This window comes from Trachypithecus francoisi, unplaced genomic scaffold, assembly GCF_009764315.1.
Source record: "Trachypithecus francoisi isolate TF-2019V2 unplaced genomic scaffold, Tfra_2.0 Lachesis_group5, whole genome shotgun sequence".
NCBI lineage: Eukaryota > Metazoa > Chordata > Mammalia > Primates > Cercopithecidae > Trachypithecus > Trachypithecus francoisi.
In genome coordinates, this window is record NW_022681470.1 from 82,050,229 (window position 1) to 82,073,722 (window position 23,494).

The 23,494-nt window shown below is 47.5% G+C and overlaps 1 protein-coding gene across 1 annotated transcript in view; it reads left to right on the forward strand.

Annotated features, from left to right (window-relative positions):
* The window catches only part of LOC117075314 (protein cornichon homolog 3), an 85,450-nt gene extending 63,186 nt beyond the window's left edge, over nucleotides 1-22,264 (forward strand). Inside the window, exons 4-6 of the mRNA XM_033197574.1 lie at nucleotides 12,243-12,355; nucleotides 16,461-16,604; nucleotides 21,041-22,264. Coding sequence (XP_033053465.1) covers nucleotides 12,243-12,355; nucleotides 16,461-16,604; nucleotides 21,041-21,068 — 285 coding nt within the window. The 3' untranslated portion in view covers nucleotides 21,069-22,264. The remainder of the gene's footprint in view (nucleotides 1-12,242; nucleotides 12,356-16,460; nucleotides 16,605-21,040) is intronic.
* The last annotated feature ends 1,230 nt before the right edge of the window (nucleotides 22,265-23,494 follow it).

The following is a 23,494-nucleotide window of genomic DNA, read 5'->3' on the forward strand; positions in this document are numbered from 1 at the left end:
TGCTAAGCCTCTGAGGTGGGAACAGACTTGCTGGGTTTGAGGAACAACAAAGGGTCAAGTGTGGCTGGAGTGGGGTGAGCAGGGGAGCGAGTGGCAGGTTGTGGGGCCCTGGGGCACAGAGGCCAGATCATGTGGGGGCTTAGAGATCATCTGAAGGAGTTTGGATTTCCTTCTAGGAGAGTAGGAAGACATTGGAGGGTTAAGCCAAAAACTGACATGATCTAATTTATGTTTCAAAAAGATCACTTTGCCTACTGGTGAAAAATAGCTTAGGGTGGGGTGAAAGTGGGGGGACCAGTTAGGAGGAGATGGGTGGCTCTGGTGGGAGGAGGCAGGGACAGGGGATGAGAGGAGGAGGAAGAGGTGACACTTCAGGGGAAAGGGGTAATTCCTTCCTCCTATGTGAAGCCTGTTCTTTGGTGTGGGAGCAGAGGGTTTTCCTGGGACTCGTGGCAGTTTGTCACAGTGATTCTCAAGACTCAGAGATGGCCCCAGGTGTTTCCACCATTTTGCAGTGGGATCCCTCTCTCCATGTGTGCCTGCCAGGTTTCCCCACTACCTGTAGTTTATAGGCTGTGGCTTTTGACCCCTTTGCCTGCTCACCAGTGTGAGAGTGCTGGCTGCAGCATGGTCCGGTGTTCAGCTGTCGGTCTCTCTCATCAGCCTGGGGGTGCCCGGAACATTGTCACCAGGCTCACTGAACTCATCCTGGCACCTCCAGTGCCTGCCATAGTGTTTGACACCTCATAGTAGGCTCTTGATGCATATCTGTTAAGTGAATAAATGGAGAGTTTGCTGAGCACCTACTATGTGCTGGTCCCTGTGCAATGGAACAGTTTTATGGAGAGATACCCACAAAGACACACAGAAAAACCAATGGCACAGACACCTACAGCTGCACAATACTAACTTGAGAAGTGAGGAAAATCCTTCTTCAGGAGCATGGGGACCTTTTATTACTTAGGAGTGGTAATTGCTGACACACAAAATGGTCAGACTCCCCAGAACACATGATGTTTCTGGGGATAAAAATTATTGGAGGAAGAGGATTTTTAAAATTTGCAAGCACTGGAGAGTGAAAAGGAAGCTCTATTGGTTTAATTTTCAAGGGAGTTTAATTGCTGCTTTTTAAAACTATATGGAGTATTTGAACTGAGAAGGACTGTAGAGATTGTACAGGTCAAATGCCTCCTCTTACAGGTAATACTTATTATTTATAAAGTGTTACTCTGTGCCAGGAACTATTTTAAGAGCTTCACATGTATTAACTCATTGAATACTCATAACAGTCCTATGAATTAGATACTATTATTATTATCATTTTCATTTTGTAGATGAACAAATTGAGCCTATTGAGGTTAAATGGTTTACCGAAGTTTCTGTAGTTTCTTAATAGTCCAGGCTACAGCCCAAGTTCCTTGTTCCTTAATCTACTACTATTTTTACTAAGACACTGGCATTCAATCCCTTGCTGGAAGCAAGTTACAATATTATTTTGTCTTTTCTTCAAAATATTAATTTGCTAAATCAGACTTGTGATAAAACTTGGCACAGTCCAGCTAATAGGAATTGTTGCCAGACTTTGGACAAACACATATGCATGTGCTCGAATTCAGACAACACCCCTCTCCCTGGGCCGGTGGGGAGGACGACACCCTCTGCCTGGGCAAGGGGGAGGGAGGGCTGTGTCCATTCGTCTTGTTCTTGCAGTTAGGGCTGTGGGTCAGGACATTCAGCAAATTGCCCATTCCCCTGTACGTGCACTCAGTAAATATTAATTGATGATGATGATGATGACAGCTTGTGTTTCTTTTGCGAATGCCAGTACTTCCCATTCTCGTTCAATTCACCCTCTTTTGTTTGTTAGGGCAAAATTTTTCCAACCTGCTGAGAGTAACAGGTAATTAACACCACTTAATAGCTGTTAAGTAAGGTAATCATCTGGGTTTTTTTTCCCCCTGAAAAAGGTTCTTTAGAAGTTCATGGTGCTGCTGAAGATGCAGGCTTATACCAGCTTCACTCTGTTAAGGAGCATAGCGGTGCATGAGGTCAACTCCCTCCTCTGGAAACATCAGGCTCCTGTTGCATGAGTGGCCTGGGCAGCAGAGCCTCACCTGGGAAACGCGGCTATAGTGGGCAGTGAAAGTGGGAGGTGTGGCCCTGGGGACTTGGAACCCTCTTCTCTAAGCAGAGTTGGGCTTCCTTCCCTTCACTCTGGGCTGGGCAGGCACTGTGGGTGGGACAGGTTGGAGAGGAGGGCGGGGCTCTTAGCTGTGCTAAATTCCCAGCCAGCTCTAGGCAGGTGGGGCTGATGTCCAGGCTCATTATTGTCTGCCCCGTGCTGAGTAACTAAAGGCAGAAGATGACCTGTTTCTGCCCTTGTTCCCCTTCCTGTCACCATGCTCTTCCTTGTCAGGTAAAATCATTGTGACTATTCTCTGGAAGTCTCCCAGGTTTAAAAAGAGACTGGCAGAAAGGATTTCCAGTTGCCATGTCATTTGCCTGGAAGATGTATAAGGGATGGCCCACGTGATGGAACGGATGTTTTCTTCCCAGGACATAAAGGAAAAAGTGACTGTCTCAAGCCCCTGAATGAAAGGATGGCTATGAGTGTCCCTTGGGAGCAACTTTGGCCACCACATTCTGCCTTCCATAGTATAACTCATCCTTTAAATCTCCACTTGAGAGGCGGTCATCTCCGAGGGGCCTTCCTTCATTTCCTCACTCAGAACAACAGTTTCTTTTCTCCTTTCCTCCTGCATGGAGTGCTTATGTGCTGCCTCGGTTTGTCCTCTGGCTTCTGTGTTTGTTGTTCCTAGAACCTGTGTTACACCTGGTCATTTACATTGAGTCTCCCCAGCTGGATGGCTTTGCATTCACCACCTAGTAAGTGCTTCTAATAAATATTTGCTGAATGAGTGTGAAAATTGGGCTCTCCAGCACCGGAACAAGGCCTGTTGAACCCTTAACCCCACTGCCCTCCTCATTCTTGGAACATTCCTTTTGGTGAGTGCATCGCCTCTCAAGCAGTCTGAGTCCTTTGCCTGATCACTCCCTATAGTCTGGGCATGATTTCTACTCCCGTCATCTCTGGCTCAAAGAAGAAAAGGAGTGGGAAGCTACACGTGTTAAGAAGCTCTGAATTGCCAGCAAGTTGTTGGAGAATTTTGTCCCTTAAAAATGTGGTATTATTTGAGAGAGCGCTTTTATTCTCATCTCCTCCCTGAGTGAAATCTTAGGTAGTTCAGTAATTTAACAAGCGTGTGAGGAAACTGGCAGAGGCTTTTGAAATTCAAGTGTGTCTTGATGCTGTATGAAAACAATTATAAAAGGAAAGCTGGGAGGAGTGGGCAGAGCAAGGCTGGAATCCAAAGGTTTGGTCCTAAAAGGAAGCTGTCACCTTACAGATCTATCAAGTGTCCATTGAGATACCAGGAGGGCCAGAGACAGGTGGAAGGAGCTTGTGAGGCTGAATGAAGAAGTGGCCTGTGGAGGGTGGAAAGAATCTGGCCAGAACTGGAGGGGGGATTCTGGAGGTAGAAGGATGCTGGAGAGCTCACCTCCATCCCAGGAAGATGCCAAAGCCAACCCTCCAAGACTAGAGACCACTGGCCGCAGGGCTGCAGGGCCCCAGGGAGCCTCAGGGGTGCTCTCCCACGGGGCGGTGTGTGGGAGAGCCGGGAGCCAGAGACAACTGCTCTTGACTGCAAATCCTGGTTGCCCAGACTTGAGCCCCTGAAGCAGTAGTTGGTGAGCAGGGCTCGGTGAGCACAGGACCGTAATGTGGGAGAAGACCCACAGCCTCCGGGAGGGTTGGGTGGGAAGAGGCCTCACACCAGGGGTTTTAAAAAAGAAGCATCTGCCTTGTGTGTTCTTCAGATGGGATTGGGCATATTCCAGGTGTTATGGCCCAGTGACCCTTGTACAGTCTTCATACCTTGGCTCTATGAATCTCAGCTCAAGTGTTTAACAAAATCACCTGAAATGCTCTGAAAAATGCAGATTTTTGGCCCAGAGAGTCTATCTAAAGAGTCTAGAGTGGAACCTGGAAATCTGCATTTGTAACAAGTGCCCTAGGCAATTTGGATGCTGGTGGCTGGGAGACTCTATTTTGGGAATCTGTGCTGAGGAGCCACTTCTCAAACTTTAATGTACATGTAGATCACTGGGACTTTTGTTAACACTGCAGGCTTTGATTCAGTAGGTCTGGGATGGGGCCAAAATTCTGCATTTCTAACAAGCTCCCAGGAGAAACTGGATGCTGGCACAGGGACCACACTTTGAGGAGCAGAGTTCTCAGTGACTTACGTGGGACCTTATTAGAAAGGGGGACTCTTAGGCCCCACTCAGACCCACTGCATCTGAAACTTGAGGGGGAGTGGGGTCAGCAATCTGGGTTTTAGCAAAAGCTCCAGGGGATTCTAAAGTATCATGAAGTTTGAGAACCACTGATAAAAGATGGGGAGGCTTAAAGAAATGGGTGGGAGGCAGGGTGGGAGCAGCCGAGCTGTAGATCAGGGCACTAGGCCCAGTCAGTCACCTCCTGCCTTGGTTTCCTTCTCCTCCAGAAACAAAGCTGAGACCCCTGAATTCCGATGGAAGAAGACTTTTTCCTCATGGTGTTGTGTGTACATGCTTTTCCTCTTGGATCAAAGCAGGAGAATTTCCCCAGTCGACTGGCTGGGATCTGTAATTTATGCAGGATGGTTGGCCTGCATCCCCTGCACAGGGTACAGCTGGCGGTGAGGGCCCCAAGGGAAATGACAGTAGGGCTAGAGGTGCCTGAGCCGATCAGTGTCAGTCAGGCTGGAAGCTGGTCCCCAGGGAGCAGTGAGGACAGGAAGGGTCAGGCAGCTCCCAGGGTGCTGGGCAGGGCAAGAGTGGAGCCCAGAGCAGTCCACGAAGGCAGTGTCTGGAGCATGTGTGGCCAGTTGCAGATGTGTCATGCACAGCTAAATCCCAGCAGGGGCCTCTGGGCCCTCACTCCCTGGGTAGTCAGGAGCAGTGGGCAGCAGGGGTGCTGGTTTTGACCCCCCTTCTCTGTGCCTTTTCCTCCCTGTGCTGCCTTCTGTCAGTGGAGAGGTGGAAATGAGTCCAAGTGGCTGCCAAGAAGCAACAGGAACATCCACAGTGTGGATTAAATGTGCTCAGGGAGGGTAAGCGAAGAAAGGAGAAAGCAGAGGCCCCATGGGATGGAAAAGTGGGAGGCCTGGAGAGAAAGCGCCTCTGGGGCTGAAAGTAGCCTATCACTCCTCTGCCCTTCATGCCCTCGCTGACCACTGGGCCTCCCCAGGCCAGGAGGAAAATTACTCTGTCTTCAGGTCCTGGGTCACTCAGGCAGGCAACCTTCTCTTGCTTTCTCTAACTTATTTTCCTTCATGTTCCTGGTGCAGGCCCAGGGGGAAAATAATGTGCTACTGGTTTCCCTTGAATAGTGGCCCAGGCCCTGGTGGTCAGTCATGAGGGTCCAATTCTGGCCATGGAAGGCCAAGATCAAAGCAATACTTGGTCCAGGCATTTAGGAGAGCTGCTAGCGGTGAAGGGTTCTGAGTCACATCCACAGTTCCTGGTGTACATAAAATCAGTAGGTGTCATACTAATTTTATGGTGACTTTAAATTATTCTAGGACAAGACATGGTCGTTTACACCTGTAATCCCCACAATTTGGGAGGCTGAGGTAGGAGGATCACTTGAGCCCAAGAGTTGAAGACTGGCCTGGGAAACATAGACCCCATCTCTTAACAAAATAATTTTAAAAAATTTAAATAAGATTATAATTCTAGACTAGGTGATTCTGTGTTAAGTTTCTTATGTAGCAGAGCCTTTGTCTTATGGCTCAAAAATATGTAATAAACTTTGATGTGAATTCCAGGAGGTCAAAACATTTAATATGCCGGCACCAACAAATAGGGAACACTCAAGTCGACCCACCCCAAGTCCCAGCTGGCAGAGTATTCCTACTGTATCATGCCATTTGAGGTTGGGTGCTAGTCCCTGACACAGCAGGGCCTATGGGGCTGGGCAGCCTTCATGGATGCCCAGGCTGGTACAGTCTCTCCAAAGACAACCTTCATCCAGAGTGATTAAAGAGCACATGGCCTCCTGAGAGCAAAGGGACCCAGAATGTGGTTTCCTGACAGTGCTTGGAGATGCTTTTCTCATAGTCTTGTGGTTTAGCAAAATCCTAGTTTTCCAAGCATGGCATCCATGTCCACTCCTTCCTGCTGTCCCCTCACCTAGATGTAAATTGAGCAGGGGCTGACTACGCGCTCACGTGCATGATTATTCATTTGGGAACAAATGGAGAATGATCTCCGTGTTGGGAATATTGACTTCATCCTGGGCATCCCAGAGGGATCCTCTGTTTTAGGGCCAGTTTAGTATGGGCTGAGGAATCAAATAGAAGAGATACTATCTTTTTCTCCACACTCATTGGCTCCTGGGGCAAATAAACCTTAGGGCAGACACACAGAACTGGATTATTGCGTTGAAAACAGGCAAGGACTGAGGTTTTTTATGATTTGAGAGTCAGGCTGTTGAAACAGCCCTTGGATTCTCTTCCCACTTAAGGAAGCTGGAACTTGGTTCAATCAGAGGGAGTCAGGAGACTGAATCGAAAAGTCAGGAAACCAACTTTGGTTCTGGGTCATTTCATTGACTTTAACGTTAAGAGCAACAAGTTATCCACCTGAGAATGGTCATCAGCTAGTATATGATTACTAAAAATAATGACTGGCCAGGCACGGTGGCTCACACCTGTAATCCCAGCACTTTGGGAGGACAAAGCGGGCGGATCATGAGGTCAGCAGTTCAAGACCAGCCTGGTCAACATAGTGAAATCCCATCTCTACTAAAAGTACAAAACTTAGCCAGGCATGGTGGTGCATGCCTGCAGTACCAGCTACTTGGGCGGCTGAGACAAGAGAATCACTTGAACCTGGGAGGTGGAGGTTGCAGTGAGCCGAGATCGTGCTACTGCACTCCAGCTTGGGTGACAGAGCAAGACTCTATCTCAGAAAAGATATTAATGATAATAATGATGACAACACGATAGTGGTGTCTTCTTTTGTTGGAGGTTTCTTCACTTTTGAGAGCACTGTCATTCATAGTACATCCTGTGTCTCTGGCTGGTAGGTATGGCATTTTACAGATGGGGAAAATAAGACTCAGCATGGGTAGCTGCTTTTCTAAATATCACACAGTTAAGTATTATGTAACTGTAGGAATTTATATAATGCTTTGAGACACTGGGCTAATATATTGAGACTTATGGGATTATAGCTGTAAAGCTTGTTGTCTGAGTCGACAGGGGCATTCAGAGATGGGTGGAGACTCTGAGTCTCACAGCTTCCACTCTCTTCAAGATAAACTCAGCACCAGGAGCTTCCCCGTGGCTTCCATAGCTGTGACTTTTAATGTGTTTGGTCCCAGGCATGCTGACACCAGCCCCACAGAAATCCTATGCCCTTGGGATGCATGAGAAGCAGACAGATCTCCAACAACAGGGGCACTTGCTGCCTCTCCATCTTCCTCATCTTCTGCCTTCCCCTGGTCTTAGGGAATCCCTTTTCTCCACCAGGAGCATTATTCCCTTGCTTCAACTCCAAGCATCCTCTTTCTACTTCTTTTCCTTTGGGGGTAAGAACAATCTCTCCCACAACCCCTGATGCCCCTCTCCACCACAGTAGTAAAAGTAAGACAGGACTTGGCACATGATTCCACTGTTTTCCTAATCTATAAAGGGTACCAATCAGCTGCAGGTCATTGATGGGATAAAACAGCAAACAAATGGATACATGAATGAATGAGAGGATGCATAACTAGAAATAAAATATTTAGAATGCAGACAAGTAAAATTCCTGGAAAAACAAGATTGAGGACAACAGCTTAGAGCTGAGCTGAGCATGGCATATACTGCTCTGTTGGATGGAGGGCACATGTGTGCAGGGATGGAAACCTGCTAGAAGGTTCTTGCACCAGCCTGGAGAGGAGGTCCAGGGGCAGGATAAATAAAAAGGAAGGAACAAATGCAAGTGGCTGTGAAGAAGCAAGATTTGGAAACAGACTCATATGGAGAATGATGAGAAGAAGGAGTCAGAGATGGTATGGTTAGTAGAAGTCGGAAATTTAGGAGATAAAGTTTGCAGGAATTGGCAGGAACGTGAATTTCAGCACAAAATGGTTGTGGGATATCCAGGGGGAAATGTTTGCCAGCAAATGAAAATTGACTGTTAGCATCTGGGCAGGAAGTCAGGACAGGTGGAATAAAGTTAGCATTTACACAGTCCTTACCTGATATCATTAATGTCCTTGAATAGGGGCCCTTTGAGGTGGCCTTGTTAAGGAGCCACCCCAGGTCAGTGACTTCCATCTCTCTATGCTTTTGCTTTCATTGTTCCACTTCTAGGATGCCGACCTCCAGTTCCCACACGTGATTAGGTTTTACTCGCCCTTTCCAACCTCCCTTTGATCACAGACCTTCCATGATCCCCCCTGGTTGGAATGAATCCCACAATACTCATGTTGAGATTTAGAATTTATGACTCTAGAAAGCAGGTAATAATTTATATGACAATTCAGTAGGCTGTGGCTTGCATGAAACAGTTTCTCCATTTGTTGAGTGAAAGAATGAGATTGGCACCATTCAACAGCTTCTCTTATTAAAAAAAAAAGTATTTTCCAAAGCTAAGGGATAACTCAGGGTCATGGGGCTGTGGTGAGTGCTTGCATCAGCATCTCTGTATTTTGCTTGGAAGCTTTAGGGGTGGTCTTTATATAACAGATACTCTCAGAGTTGGGAGGGAACGCCTGGTCTGACTGCCAACACAAATAAATAAGCATTATGCCTGCCTGGTGGCTATTCCGCCCCTGCCCGAGCATGTCCAGTGACAGGGAGCTGTGTCCTGCCAGCCTCGATGGCTTGTTAAGGGCTGGGTGGATGGCTGGGGGAGAATAAAGAGTGAAGAACACAACTTTGCTTTTCCCATTGATTACTCATTCTGGGGCTTGCTGACGGTGTCATATGAGATAGGTTAAAATAATGCTATGGTAAAAAAACAACAACACTTACCTTTTGGCAGCTTAAAACAACACAAGTTTCTTTATTGCTCACACTCTAGCCCATCATGAGTTGCTTGGGGGCCTCTTTCCTTACTTGTGGCTTCAGGATGATGGAGTACCCACCATCTTAAATGCGCTTTGTCAGAGGAAAAGGAAAAGAGACTCTGGAGCATTTTGTATCAGCCGTTAAGTGGTCTGGCCTTCTCTGCACATCAATTCTGCCCACAGCCCATCGGCACCCCCAACCCTCAAGACCTGGAAAATGCGACCGTACCACCTTCCAGAAGGTTGAGTGTTGGGTGTGAGTGGAGGCAGCCATAATGGCTATGGCGCAGGCCTCATGCAAATGGCCTGGCTGATTTCCATTTGGTCTAGGAGGAAGAGGTTCCCTACCTCTTTCACATAATTGTGACAAGGAGCAGCTGGGGAAGTAGGTAAGGACCAGTGTGTGTATCAAAAGGTCACTGTCACTCCTAAAAGTCTCTGGATTAGTTGGAGGAGCCTCTTCTACTTGTAAGTAGTAGTGTTTTAGGTAGTAAGAGGTCAGTGGTCAGTGTTCTAGGTAGTAAGAGGTCATCTGGAGAAGCCATCTGAAATGGCAGAGTAAATTATTCAGTTTTTTTTTCCAGCCGTCCAAAAGGCTGGAGACCTCTGTGACTAGCTGGCCTCCATTAAGCAGTTTTCCTCTGCATGGAGACAGTGATGAATCCTCCCTGCTTGGAAGGTTGCAGCCTCCACAATCAATCAAGCCCCAAAGAGAGAAGAAGCGGTGGTGATTAAGAGTGGGACCTGAAATCCAAATTGTAATCAGTCAGAGATTTGTCATTGGAGTTAGAGATGGAGATGGAGAAATAATGGATGATTCAGGCCCATGGTGGCTGTCTCTAAATGTGTTAATTACCTCAGCTTAAGTGGCTGAAACCGATGATTAGAAACTGTGGAGATGTGCACAGCAGAACTCACAGCCACTGCCTCCTGGGGCTGGTGCACCCAGCTCTGAGAAAGTGGGCTTTCTCTTTGAATGGGAGGGGGTAGGGTGATGCCTTAGCTGGGGGTAGATAGGGTTGGTTAGCACAGCTCTGAGGTTCCTATACACTAGGTACATGGCGTGCCCCCTCCTGCCAGGTGGTTGAGATTCACAGGGGCTGGCTGTACCCAGTTCACCCACCAAGGATCACCACCTCTGGAATGATGGCTCCTTTGTTCTGATTTCTCAGGTGACTTCCTGAGAAGTCTAAGGTGAGGGTTAATGCAATTCATCTGCACTGGACTTTGAGACTAAAGAAGGTGCCCCATAGTTACAAAATGTCTTACACGTGTGCTGTGCATGTCTTTATTTTTAATGTGTGCGTATGTGTTTCTCCCTCTGCGTCTGCCATCTGGGGTAGTTAGCTCATCTAACTAAATTGAGAGACCAAAGTCATGGTCCATACCCAGATGGGATGGTTTGAGGGAGTTTGTTCTCCACCCAAAGACATCTTAGTTTGTAACCACAGGCTGCATATCTAATGCCAGCCAGCCGTGTTGTAAACATATGCACTTGGTCAGTTCAATGCACTTTACCAAGTATTTGTTAGGTCTCTCCCAACTGCCGTGCATTGTACAAAGGCACTTTGTAAATGGAAATGAGAAAAGAATAGACGTTGGCTAAGATGGCTTGCAGAATGCTGGACAGAGGAGTCTATCTGTTTAGGGAGGTGGGAAGAGGATGATGACTCCACAATGGATAGATTAGGAAAGTACCCCTGGGAGGGGGTCAGAAAACATGCTGTGGGGCCCAGAGGTACAGGGGAGGGTGGAGGAACAAGGGAGGGTAGGCAGAACTCCCAATAGAAAGTGGCATTTGAGGCCAGGCACGGTAGCTCATGCCTGTAATCCCAGCACTTTGGGAGACCGAGGTGGGCAGATCACCTGAGGTCAGGAGTTCAAGACCAATCTAGCCAACATGGTGAAACCCCGTTTCTACTGAAAAATACAAAAATTAGCTGGGCGTGGTGGCAGACACCTGTAATCCTAGCTACTCGGTAGGCTGAGGCAGGAGAATTGCTTGAACCCAGGAGGCGGAGGTTAGAGTGAGCCGAGATCACATCACTGTACTCCAGCCTGGGTGACAGAGTAAGACTATGTCTCAAAAAAAAAAAAAAAAAAAAGAAAGAAAGAAAGTAAGTGGCATTTGAGATAGGCCTTGCAAGATATTTCAAAAGATTTTGATAGGAAGACCAAAGCATTCATGATAGCCTAAGCAACACAAAGTATATTTATATATTATATAAATAAATATATTTAGTAATATATATCTATATCTCCCTACATAACTGGGTAAAATGGTGCATTAATATATGTAGCCTTCCCTACTGCTGGTCTAGGTGCCAAATTTCTTACAGTTACCCTTTAGCTTACAACTTTGATTTCTGATAAAATGTAAGCACCCTTGGGAGCAGCTTTTCAATGATTTTAAGCTCCTTTTACCCATTTATACCTGTGTGGCTGGGTTGGAGGTGGAAGAGCTTAGTCTTCCTGCTGGTTGCTTCCCACCATCAGGCCTTTCTTGGTCAGGATCAGTTTCTTCCCTCTTCCCGCAGAGGCTACACTGTCCCTCTTCGTCATTGCTAATTGTTCTTTTTCTTGTGTTCCTCTTGCTCCATCTACCATCAGGCAAAATGCCACTGCCTCCTGAGGCTGGCCATTTTTTCCTGACCCTCCTATATTTGTGATAAATGTACATATTCACTTTAGGTTTGTGAGTTACTATAGGAGGATACACAGGGGCCAGAAAAATAAGAGCAGGGCAGTTATGAATTCATTAGAAACCCTTGCAGTATTTCTTCTAGTGGTCCTGCCTTGGGTCAGATGACACATGGACTGGACCAGCTCTTCCAGTCTTCCCAGTGGCCATCCATGGGTGACCCCTAGGAGCAAGCATGGTATTCTATTAATAGCAAGTAGTGCACTGAGGGCTTGTGTCATTTGGGTTTGGGTATAATAAAAAGAGGAGTGCCATAAAAAGAAGAACTTACCAGAAATGGATCTGTGTTGGGGCAGTGGCTCTATGTTGCTCCAGGGAGGGCCTTTGTATCAACTGCCTGTGAGAGGCAGTGTCCAGGCAGAAGTCAGCTGCCATAGAAGCAGGAGTGGTGTTTTCCTCCTCTAACTCAGGGCTGTGTCTCTGCTCCCTCTTCAGCTGGTGCTGCCAGAATACTCCATCCATAGCCTCTTCTGCATCATGTTCCTGTGTGCGCAAGAGTGGCTCACGCTGGGGCTGAATGTCCCTCTACTCTTCTATCACTTCTGGAGGTAAGTCGGACTGGGACTCGTCTATCCTTTGTCTTTTCTGCCAGGGCAGCCTGCTCTCCAGTGATGATGTCCAGCAAATAGACAGCTTCTAGTGCCTTCCAATCATCCCTTCCTTTCTGGGTCTCTGTCTTTAAAGCCCATTCCCATAGTGCTCTCAGGCAGCAGGTCCAATAAGAGAAGGCCCTTTTTGTTGGTTTCATTAACCACAACCCCATCCCTTGCAGGTCAGTGTTAAAAGCATCTATAGTAGCATTCACAACAGCCAAAGAGTGGAACCAACCCGAATGCCCATCAACTGATAAATGGAGAAACAAAATATGGTATATCCATACAATGGAATAGTATTTGCCAATAAAAAGAAATGAAGTATTGATATGTGCTACAACATGGAGCCCTAAAGAAAGGATCAATGAAAAAAGCCAGACACAAAAGGCCACATATTTCATGATTCTATTTATATGAAATGTCCAGGATAGGCAAATCTATAGAGACAGAAAGTAAATTCATGGCTGCCAGGGACTGGGAGGGAATGAGATAGGGAATGACTGCTAGTGGGTCAAAGGTTTTCTTTTTAGGGTGATGAAAATGTTCTGAAATTAAATAGTCATGATGGTTGCACAACTCTATGAATATACTAAAAACCACTGAATTGTACAATTGTACACTTTAAAAGGGTGACTTTTATGGTATGTAAATTATATCTTATAAAAAAAAAAAAGCACCTACCAGATGGGCTGGATTTTCTGGGACAGTTATAATTTCATATATTCTATTCCCTTCTAAGACCATGCGTCAGATCATGTGATTTTTGGCTTTTTGTAAAATAGAGTCACCATATGGACATAGGAGGCAGAGGTGGAGGAATATCAAAATAGTAGAGAAGGTATTGTGAAGATAAGTTGCCTGCCCTTGACCCTTTGCTGCCAGAGCATTGGACCCCAAATTGTTTTATCATTGTTATTCTACCATAAAATCTGGCTTGAATTTAGCCACACCTAAGACATGCACTCCTTCATTTAGAAAACATACAGAATACATTCTACATGCCAGGCATTGTGAGGGATTTCACGTTAAGTGGAAAGCAAAACCTTTACCCTTAAGGAACGTACATCCTAGTGGTAGAGGGGAATATGTTCTTAACAGACATATGAGGAATACAGGTAGGAGCATAGAGAAAGAAGCACTTAAATAGACTCAAGAGTGACTTTGGAAAAGCACATTCCATAGAGAGGGACCAGCATGTATAAAGGCCCAGAGTTAAGAGAGCACTTGGTGTGTTTGGGAAATAGTAGTTGTTCAGTGAGGTTGGATGTAGGGTTCTTCAAGGGAAATAAGAAGAGACAGGTTGGCAGACAGCTGAGAGTATGATATGGAGGGCCTGAAATGATTTTATGGGGAAGGTGCAATTAATTTATTCTGTAGGTAATGGAAAATGATCAGAAACTTTAGAAGAAGACAGTGGCATTACCTGATCTGATTTTTAGGAAGGTGGCCTGGGAAGTAGTGTAAAGGATGGGTTAGAGGGTGAAATATTAAGATTGAAATCCAACTGGGGGGTTATGGTGGGAACTCCAGGTGGAGAGATGAGAGAGCCTTGACCCAGGTAGTGGGAGTCAGAATGGTGAGAGAACAGAAGAACCAGTGGAAGTGAACTGGACAGGCCTTGGCCCATAATTGGGTGCAGATGAGGGAGAGGACGCCTCTAGGCTGGGTGGCCGGGAGGTTGATGGTGCCATTGACCAGGGCCAGTAGGGTAGAAGAAATCTCAGGTTTAGGGAGGAAGGAAAAAGATTCAGTTACATTGAGAAGCCTCACTTTAAGTAAAGGCAATCTGCTATCATCTGAATTAGAGAGAAGTCAAATAGAAGATCCAGGATTCACAACAACCAAGTGAGCTGGGTTTCATTTTCTGTGTTTGACACATGGGGACACAGAGACTCACAAAGGTTAAGTCAGCTGTCCAGCGTTGCTCAGCTTGGACGTGGCAGGGCTGAGGTTATGCCCCACCTCTGTACGAATCCCAGTCCGAGTCCCTGCTGCCTGACACACTGCCCCAGGGGCTGGCTCTTCTCCCCAGGAAAGGAGTTTGTCCCAAGGTCCTTCAAGTAGGGGGCTGTCAAGCCAGGGTATCAGAAATGTGATTGACAAAACATCGATCAGGGCACTGCTTGTGGGGCTAGCACTTGTCCAAAAGGGAGGAAAAGGAGAGGCAGCCAGTGTCCATAGACTTGGAAAGTTCATCTCTATGGAGGAAGGGAGGGGCTCTAATCTCCTTGCCAGTAGGCACTTTGTCTTACCTTTTTTTTGAATCCCTGACAGGATCTAGTCTAGTTCCTGGCAATTAGTAAGTTCTCAGAACATGGAAGAAAAAAAGAATGAGGAGGAGAGGAGTCCTTTAAAAATCAAAGGCCTTGTACACCCTTTATCCCCCTTTCCATTCCCCCTCCTTTCCAAAAGGTCCAGATCAGTGACATTTCTCATACAGAGAAAGTCCCCTCCTGCTCTGGCTCTTAGTTTGCGTAAAGGAAATAGGACTGTCTGCTGTTGACTCAGTACCTGTTCTTCCCAGGTTATTTGCATACATCGCCTCACATAATAGTCCACAACAGCCCTGTGCGGAGGGCAATTCCGTCCCCATTTCACAGATGAGAAAGTTGAGGCTCAGCTGGATTAATGAGTGACCAAAGGAAAGTCAGTGTGGTGACAAGTGACTGGCAGGGCCTTTGCTCTTTCCATGGAGCCATATGGCCACCCTGCCCTTCTGCCTCCACTTAATGAGGTCACCTGGGAATAAAACTACAGTGACAGCAAATAGCTTTTGAGATCGCTCCCAGGAAGAGGAGAGGTGAGTGGCCTGGAGGGCTGTGAGCTGGCAGTTGTCATCGAATCTGGCTTGTGATTTCTTTTCAGCACAGTGTCAGTGACAGATAACGTCAGTGCAATTCTCTGAAGGGGAAGGAGGAGGGAGCAGAGATGCTGGATCTGTGAGTTGCTACATTGCAGGATGTTCTTCAAAGCCAGTGTGATTAATCTCCCGGTTGGAGCCCTCTCCCCACTTGGAGCCCTCTCCCCAGGCCCATGCTCACCATTGAGGACCACTGTCTGTCCCAGAGCCCAGGGAAGCCATTTATTTGCACTCCTGGTCTCTGAGTGGCTTTACCAGAATGACTGAAAAAGGAACTCGCTGAGAGATTCCAGCTGCACTTTGTTCTTGGGCTGGGCAGGAGGCTGTGGCCAGGTCCCTGGGGGCAGTGTCCTGGGGGCAGTGACCACTTCCCAAGGGACTCAGGAGGCTCAGACTCCTGCCCCAGGTCTCACCAAGCCTGATGGCTTCTCTCCTCAGGGGCTGTGGCCAGGTGAGCCTTGGGAATGTAGTATTTTGGGTTCCCCTCCTCAGGGCCTGTGGCCAGGTGAGCCTGGGGAATGTAGTATTTTGGGCTCCCCTCCTCAGGGGCTGTGGCCAGGTGAGCCTTGGGACTGTAGTATTTTGAAGTAGACACAGTTCATGTTAGCTGCTCCCCCTCCTCCTCTTTCCCACCCACGTTCTTTCGCTCACCCAGCTGCCGTCCGGGGCCCGCTCTCTCCCGACAGATGGCTGATGTTCTTTTTTAGTTCTAGGTCCCACTATCAAGAAGGAAAGCACCTGTAAACTGCTCTACACTCAAGTGGGAATAGGATGTCCTGAAGTACTCAGGATTTTCAATAAGGGTCTGTGTAAAGTAGTTTTTAGGGTAGAATGGAGGTACGGTGGCGCCCCAGCAGTGGCAGTAGAGCCCCGTACCTCTGCCTACACCTGTCCTGAGAGGCGGCTCTTCCTCAGACTCCCAGGCAATGCCAGGTGACACATTTCCCCATCTGTTTGAGCAGCTTTGTGTATGGGTGAAATTGCCATGATGCCAGTGGGTCGGAGTATTTGGGGATTTACTACCTGCTGGAAGATAGTGGCTGAGCCACTCTTCAGCGGTGCTTGAGCTGTGATTTGGGCAGAAGGCAGGCAATTGCTTGGCAGGGATTGCTCGACAGAAGCCCTGCATCAGAAGGGCTTGCCCAGGTGATGCCAGAAGTACCAGGACCTCAGAGACAATGATGTCCTCTCTCCCTACAGGTATTTCCACTGTCCGGCAGATAGCTCAGAACTAGCCTATGACCCACCAGTGGTCATGAATGCCGACACTTTGAGTTACTGTCAGAAGGAGGCCTGGTGTAAGCTGGCCTTCTATCTCCTCTCCTTCTTCTACTACCTTTACTGGTGAGTATCTGCCCCTCGTGGTGGTTTTGACTCCTGCAGCAAAAGGAAGAGAATTTCAGGCTGGCCTCTGGGAGGCAGCCTTTGGGAGATGGCCTGCAAGGGTGGGAGTCAAGGCCAGTCGGGTGTGGCCCTAGCTGTCTAACTCTGGCTCAGGAGCAAGGGCTTCTGTGTAGACAAGGAAAGGGGCAGGAGATCCTTCAGGAGGCCTTGCCTGCTGATGGGCACATCCTTAGGGCCATGCAGTGAAAACACCCTCTCAACATCCCTTTGGAGGTAACTGGTGAAGTGCAGTTGGCTACTCCTTCTTCCCTATAGGGCTTCCTGCCTCTCACAACTCTGCAGCTCAGCCCACCAGGTTGCCTGTGGCCCCGGGGCTCAGGTTCATCCTCACTGTCCCTTGCCCCGTGGCCTGTTTGCAAGGATTCTTGGGAACCATAACAGAGGCTCCAAACTCCCTGCCCCAGTCCCACAGTGGCTGTCACGGTTCATAAAGTGGCATTTAGGGTCACTAAATGCTTCATTTACCGTTTTCCCAGTATTACATAACACCATTCCAATTAAGAAAAACCTGCTGACTTTGCAATCCTGTTTCAGGAATCTCCCCTCTTTGCACCTCTCCGCTCAGAACATCCTAACTAAGCAGATAGTTATAAACAGACTATCTTGTGGTTTGACACCCCAGAGTGCCTTTTCTGTGAATGTCTCCTCCTCCTTCCTACTCCTCTTTGGCTCATCTCTGGGGACTCTCACCTGTCACTTGTGATTCCATTGTTACCTGTGGCAGGGCCATGGTGATCTCCAAACCTCCCAGTGATGTCTCCAAAAGGGCATGGTTGACAGCAGCCAGGTGAAGAGGAGGAGAGGTTGGGATGTTAGACTCCACGCCACACCTAGGTTTGGATTGGGCTGTGGCAGGGCAGAATGTGGCTGCATTTGTCCAGCATTTTAAATTTATTTTTAAATTTTTATTTAAAGATGGGGTCTCACTGTTTTGCCCAGGCTGTAGTGCAGTGGTGCCATCACTGCTCACTGCAGCCTTGAACTCCTGGGCTCAAGCGATTCTCCCACCTTAACCTTCTGAGTAGCTGGGACTACAGGTGTGTCACCATGCCCAGCTAATTTTTTTTTTTTTTTTAATTTTTTGTAGAGATGGGGTTTCACTGTGTTACCCAGGCAGGTCTTGAACTCTTCGGCCCAAGTGACCCTTCTGCCTCAGCCTCCCAAAGTTCTGACATTTAAAAATGAGCTTTGTACGTATTGCTCAACTTATGAGATAAATACTATCCTTACTCGCATATGAAAAATGAACTGAATCTGAGAAGTTAATGTTCCTGAATTCACAGCTAATAGTGTCACAGCTGTAAGTAGTATATCTTGAGTCCGATTTCAAAGACTGAACTCCTTTTTCCTTTTCCTTTTTTTTTTTTTTTGAGGGTATCACTCTGTCTCTCAGGCTGGAATACAGTGGCAGGATCATAGCTTGCTGCAGCCTCAAACTCCAGGCTCAAGGGATCCTCCTGCCTTAGCCTCCTGAGTAGCTGGAATTATAGGCATGTACCACCATACTCGGCTAATTTTTGTATTTTTCTGTAGAGACAGGGTTTTGCCATGTTGCCCAGACTGGTCTTGAACTCCTGGGCTCATGTATTCCACCTGCCTCGGCCTCCCAAAGTGCTGGGATTACAGGCGTGAGCCACTATGCCCAGTAGCTCTTAACTGCTGGCTATCTTAGAAAACCTCTAGAAAAGTCTTTATCAAAGTGAGGGGTAAGGAAGGGAAGAAGGTGTGCTTTTTAAAAATATAGATTCCTGGGCTTATAGCTACCTATTCAGACTTTCCAGGGCTGGGCTCTGTATTTTAAACAAGCTCTCTGGACAATCCTGATGCACACCTTGGTGGCTCTGGAGCATTCTACTTGGTTCTGCCTTCCCTTTACATCCCCTGTGTCTGCAAACTCTGTCGGGGGGGCTCTGGAATGTTTACTACTCCAGCTTGCAGGGAGCCTGACAGTCTTTGAAGCCTCCGGAGATTTCCACGGTGCCCAGTGGGTTCACCTAAGTCTTTCTGACTCCAAGTCTGAACTATTTAACAACCAAAGGCTTGTCAGATGGGTTCCTGTCTTGGGAAACATACAGAGCGTGGACAAAGCCGTTGTGGGCTTAGGGACTTGATACCTCGGAGGTTAGGTTTCTTCCCTGCAGTGTGCTCAACCCTGCTTTCTTTGTGGAGTCACGGACTTCCCCTTCTGCAGAGTCATGGGCTGAGTGGCCTGTCCCCAGAGACAGCGCTGTCTCTCCTGTAATCCAACAGAATGAGACCAGTGTTTTAATTAGTTCCTGCCCCTTTAACCTGGGATCCACCTCAGTGTGGATGAAGACGGAGGCAAGATATTTCCCTCATTTCAGTTTTGTTGCAGCAGATGCTGGAGCCGAGGCGTCGCCAGGAAGAAGGCATATGAATTCACAGGGAGGGAAGCTGCTGTGCGTGCTCCGCTGTGGGGGGTGGGAGGGGGCGGGGTGGGGAGGGCTCGGCAGCTCCTCTCGATTGGATGGGTGTGATCGTTCTGTAACCGAGTGTGTTCCAGACAGTCTGTTTGACTGTCCTCTAGTTCATTACTTCAATTTGGCCCTGCCTTCATGATACATGTGTTAATCACTTTGTTTCTAAAACAAAATTGGAAACAGTTCCTGCAGCCTCACTGGGACCCTGGGTGGCCCCCACAGTCTCCTGCATTCTTTGTTGAATCTGGCCCCTTCGTGCTCTTTGGGGCTCTTTGAAAGACTCTGTTTCTCCCACCTTAGGAGCTGCCGGCCCCTCAGATCCAGAGCTGGTGGAGAGCACAGGAGCGCCAGCACAGGCCACCGTGGGAGGGAGAGAAGGGGACCCATGTGTATGCAGAGCCATGTCTGAACTGAGCTCAGGGCTAGAGACCCACACAGCAGCGGGGAAGACGGGGTGGGTGGTTTATGGTTTTAGCTTCCTGAGGAGCTCCTGAGGGCCTTGGAGGGGTTAAGAAATGCGTCTCAGGTCCCCGCTAATAATTAGCGACATCTGGCTTCAGAGCCTGTGCTCTTTCTTCTATCCTGTTTGAATCACATGGCACCCATCACCCCACTTCACAGTTTGCCTTGTGGACCAGGTGATAATTTGAGGGTTGTGTTAGAAGGGGACTAGCTAACACAGATACTAATACTAGCTGGTGAGCCCAGTATGAACAGTATCCTAAAGTATTGGGCAATACTTTAGGTCACCTGAAGTAGTAGGACCACCCTCCTGCACGGTTATTCTGGATCATGCCTGTCCCTCCTCAGGTTTATTTCTCTCCATCTATGTTATTTATGGTTTACTTGTTCCTTGACACCAGAGACCATGTTGGTTTTAAATGGAAGAATGAATGAAAGTGAGTAAATAAAGATATCCACATGAGGCTTAGTACTGTCATGCAAAAAGCTTTGGCTTTGGAGTTAGATGTGGCTTCTCCCCCTGCTGTCACTCCTCATCTGGCCCTCAGCTTCCCCAGGTAGAGTAAGTCCCTCTTGCTCCAGATCTGACCAGTGGTTCTCTGTGCACATGAGATGTGTGAGGTTCCTGAAGATGGAACTTCAGCTACTCAGAAGAGCTCATTGGGCCTCCACAGCTGCATAGGGTTAGAAGTAAAACCTTTTCACTTCTTTTCATTTCTTTTACTTCTTAGATGAATCTTTCTTCTCACTATAATGTGAAAAGGTAGTGGGTTTATTTTTCTGCCAAATAAAGAGGTATATTTTGATGCAGACCATTCCTCAGCCTTGCAAACTTAACCTGAAGTCCTTACTAAGAGCACAGGGACACATGTCTCCTTCACCCCCACTCTTAGTAGTATTGGGGCAATACTTTAGGTCACACGCTTTTAATGCATGTTTAATTCCTGGAGTCCATTAAAAATAGGAGGGCCAGGGAGTTACCCAATCAAGAGTTGACTGAGTTCTGGTGCCCAGAGGGCTTATGTTCCCATGCAGGCCTTTGCAATAACGATGATGATCTTTTTCCCAACACTAGCGTATTATCCAGCATCATCTGGGAGCCCCTGGACACAGCCATCATGCAAGCACATGGCAGCTGCTGGCATAAAGAATCCACTGCACCCCCAGACCTGCCCTGCAATTGCACGAAAAGGAAAACAACCATAATAATCATCCTGATGAGAATAATAATAGGCACTTAGAGCAATCACATCTTTTATCCAAGGGATACAATATGCTCTCCCCAAAAATGTTTATTCCAGCATTGTGGGAAGTAGAAGGGGCACAGTAGTGGAGTCGGCGAGATGCTATAGTGACAGGAATGAGGGAGAAGCCAAGGAGTCTGGCCTCTGGAAGGTCCCTCTCCTGAGGGGCAGCCTGAGTCCTCTGTGGGCTTCCACTAATGCCTTCTTTTCCTTTTCTTTTTGCATTCAGCATGATCTACACTTTAGTGAGCTCTTAACGCAAAGACCATGCACGTCATCAGAGACTGAGATGGGAGAGACCTCAGATGGAGAGATGCATTTCTGCTGGTGACTGGAGGAGGGACCAGAATGGGGATATGTGAGAAATAGACCCGGCAGGCAGTCTGACTGAATGGGAGCTGGGATCACGCAGCCAGCCGGGAGCCAAGTTAACCCTGCGTGTCTGTTGTCGCCCTGTGTGTCAATCTTTGGCATTCGAATTCCACATACAGGATCCTAGAGCCCTTCTGAGCATCAGTGGTGTGGGGGAGTAGGTGACAAAACACTAGACCTCTCCTGAGAGAGAATTGCTGCTTCCTGAATCCACTTCATTGAACAGCACCTTGCAAGTTCACACTGAGTTCCTGGGCCATGGGAGCGGAGGCTGGAAGGCTGCAAGGTGCTTGCTAAGGAACAGAATGACCCAGAGTCAAGGCCAAGTCTGCAGGGACCTGTTGAAAGCCTCGAGAATGCCTTGGCTGCCCAAGACTCTGGTTGCCTTTCTTCCAAGCCGTGGCCACACCCTTTTTCTCAAATGGGAGGGGCTGGAGGGTGTGTGGGATTTGTCTTCAGCTGTAACCAGCCTTGAGCTCATGGGGCTGTTTTCAGCTGAGGAGGGGTGAATATAGGAAACATGGATTTTTGAAACGTTTGCAACATATTCAAGGTGTTAGTTCTCCACCACACAAGTTGTATTCTTCTTTTGCCACCTCAAACCATCCGAGTCATTTAATGCAAATCAATTGGTCAATGCTAGTCAAAGCTATGTTCTTACAAAAACCCCAGACAGCTCAGAGCTCAGAAAATCCTGTGGAGTGGCTGCTCTGTACCATGGGCATCCGGCAGCCAGGAAGTGAGACAACATAATTATAACTTCATTTTATGATCCTGCATCATTTGTACTGTTTAGGTCGACATGAGGACATCATCTTATTTAGAATTTTCCATTTGGCAATCTCTTTTGGGTGGGAGTTGTGCTGGGGGTTGTAAATAATGACAAGGCTGAGATTTTTATGATGTTTAAATTGGGCACAATGATTTTGACCTTATTCCCCAAACTTCTTTTCTACTGTTTAACATACACAGGCTATTTATACACATCCCCATCTCCCATCTGAAACCTGTGACTCAGGTTTATGAATGGTGTTTGTGTAGCAACACATTGTGTGCTATGTTTATTAAAATGCAGTGACAACTTGAGTGTCTCACTTAACTGGCTCTCTCATTTCAACCATTACAGGCTGGATTTGTCTACATATGGTTGGAAAACTGATAGGAGGAAAAGGCAAATTTTCAAAAAGGCATCGTGCTGCTAAAAATTCTATGGAAAAGAAAATGCAGACTTTTACTCCGAGGTTTATGGTGTAAAACTGGAGAATTTGAGGTAATGATTTTGGGAGAAGGCTTCCTCTTGGCCAATATCTGCAGATTACCGACCAGGTAACTGTTGTTAGGGATAGAGTTACCTTTGGGGCTGCTTGGGCCTGGCTTTGGCTTCATTCCTGAGACGACTAGTGACCCTCATCCAGAGAGGCAAGCATTGGATGGCAGACTGCAGACGCTAATCTAACCGCACAGCCGTCCTGCAAATGCAACCGGATGTAGAAGGTGAATGATCCGTGTTACTTCTCACCATGGAGCTGTTTTGTTTCTATACTCTGCCTCCTTTCAAAAAGATTTGAAGTGGCTCATAATAGGAGACACAAGTACACAAAGACCATTAAAATGGAAGTAGAGATGTCTTTTTTTTTTTTTTCCTGAGACAGGGTCTCACTCTGTCGCCCAGGCTGGAGTGTAAGTGGTACAGTCATGGCTCACTGCAGCCTTGACCTTCCCGGGCTCAGATGATGATCCCACCTCAGCCCCCCGAGTAGACCACAGGTGCACACCACTACGCCTGGCTAATTTTTGTATTTTTTGTACAGATGAGGTTTTGCCATGTTGCCCAGGCTGGTCTCAAACTCTTGGGCTCAAGCAATCTGCTCACCTTCACCTCCCAAAATGCTGGGATTATAGGCTGAGTCACTGCCACTGGCCTGACAGCTCTTATGTTTATGAAAAAGAAACACCCAGATATTTCCCTCCCACAAGTTGTGATTGGGAAATAATTCTCGTGATCTGTTGTGAGTTTCAGTGAATTTTCAGTTCTTGGGAGAAGTTAATCATGATGATAAAGCTAAGAATAAAGGGCACAGTGATGGGGTGCGGGCTGTGCGCCAGGCACTGTGTTAAGTGCTCACACGGTGACCTCCCCCACCCCTCACAGTGATCGTGTGACCTCCCCCACCCCTCACAGTGATCATGTGACCTCCCCCACCCCTCACAGTGATCGTGTGACCTCCCCCACCCCTCACAGTGATTGTGTGACCTCCCCCACCCCTCACAGTGATCGTGTGACCTCACCCACCCCTCACAGTGATCATGC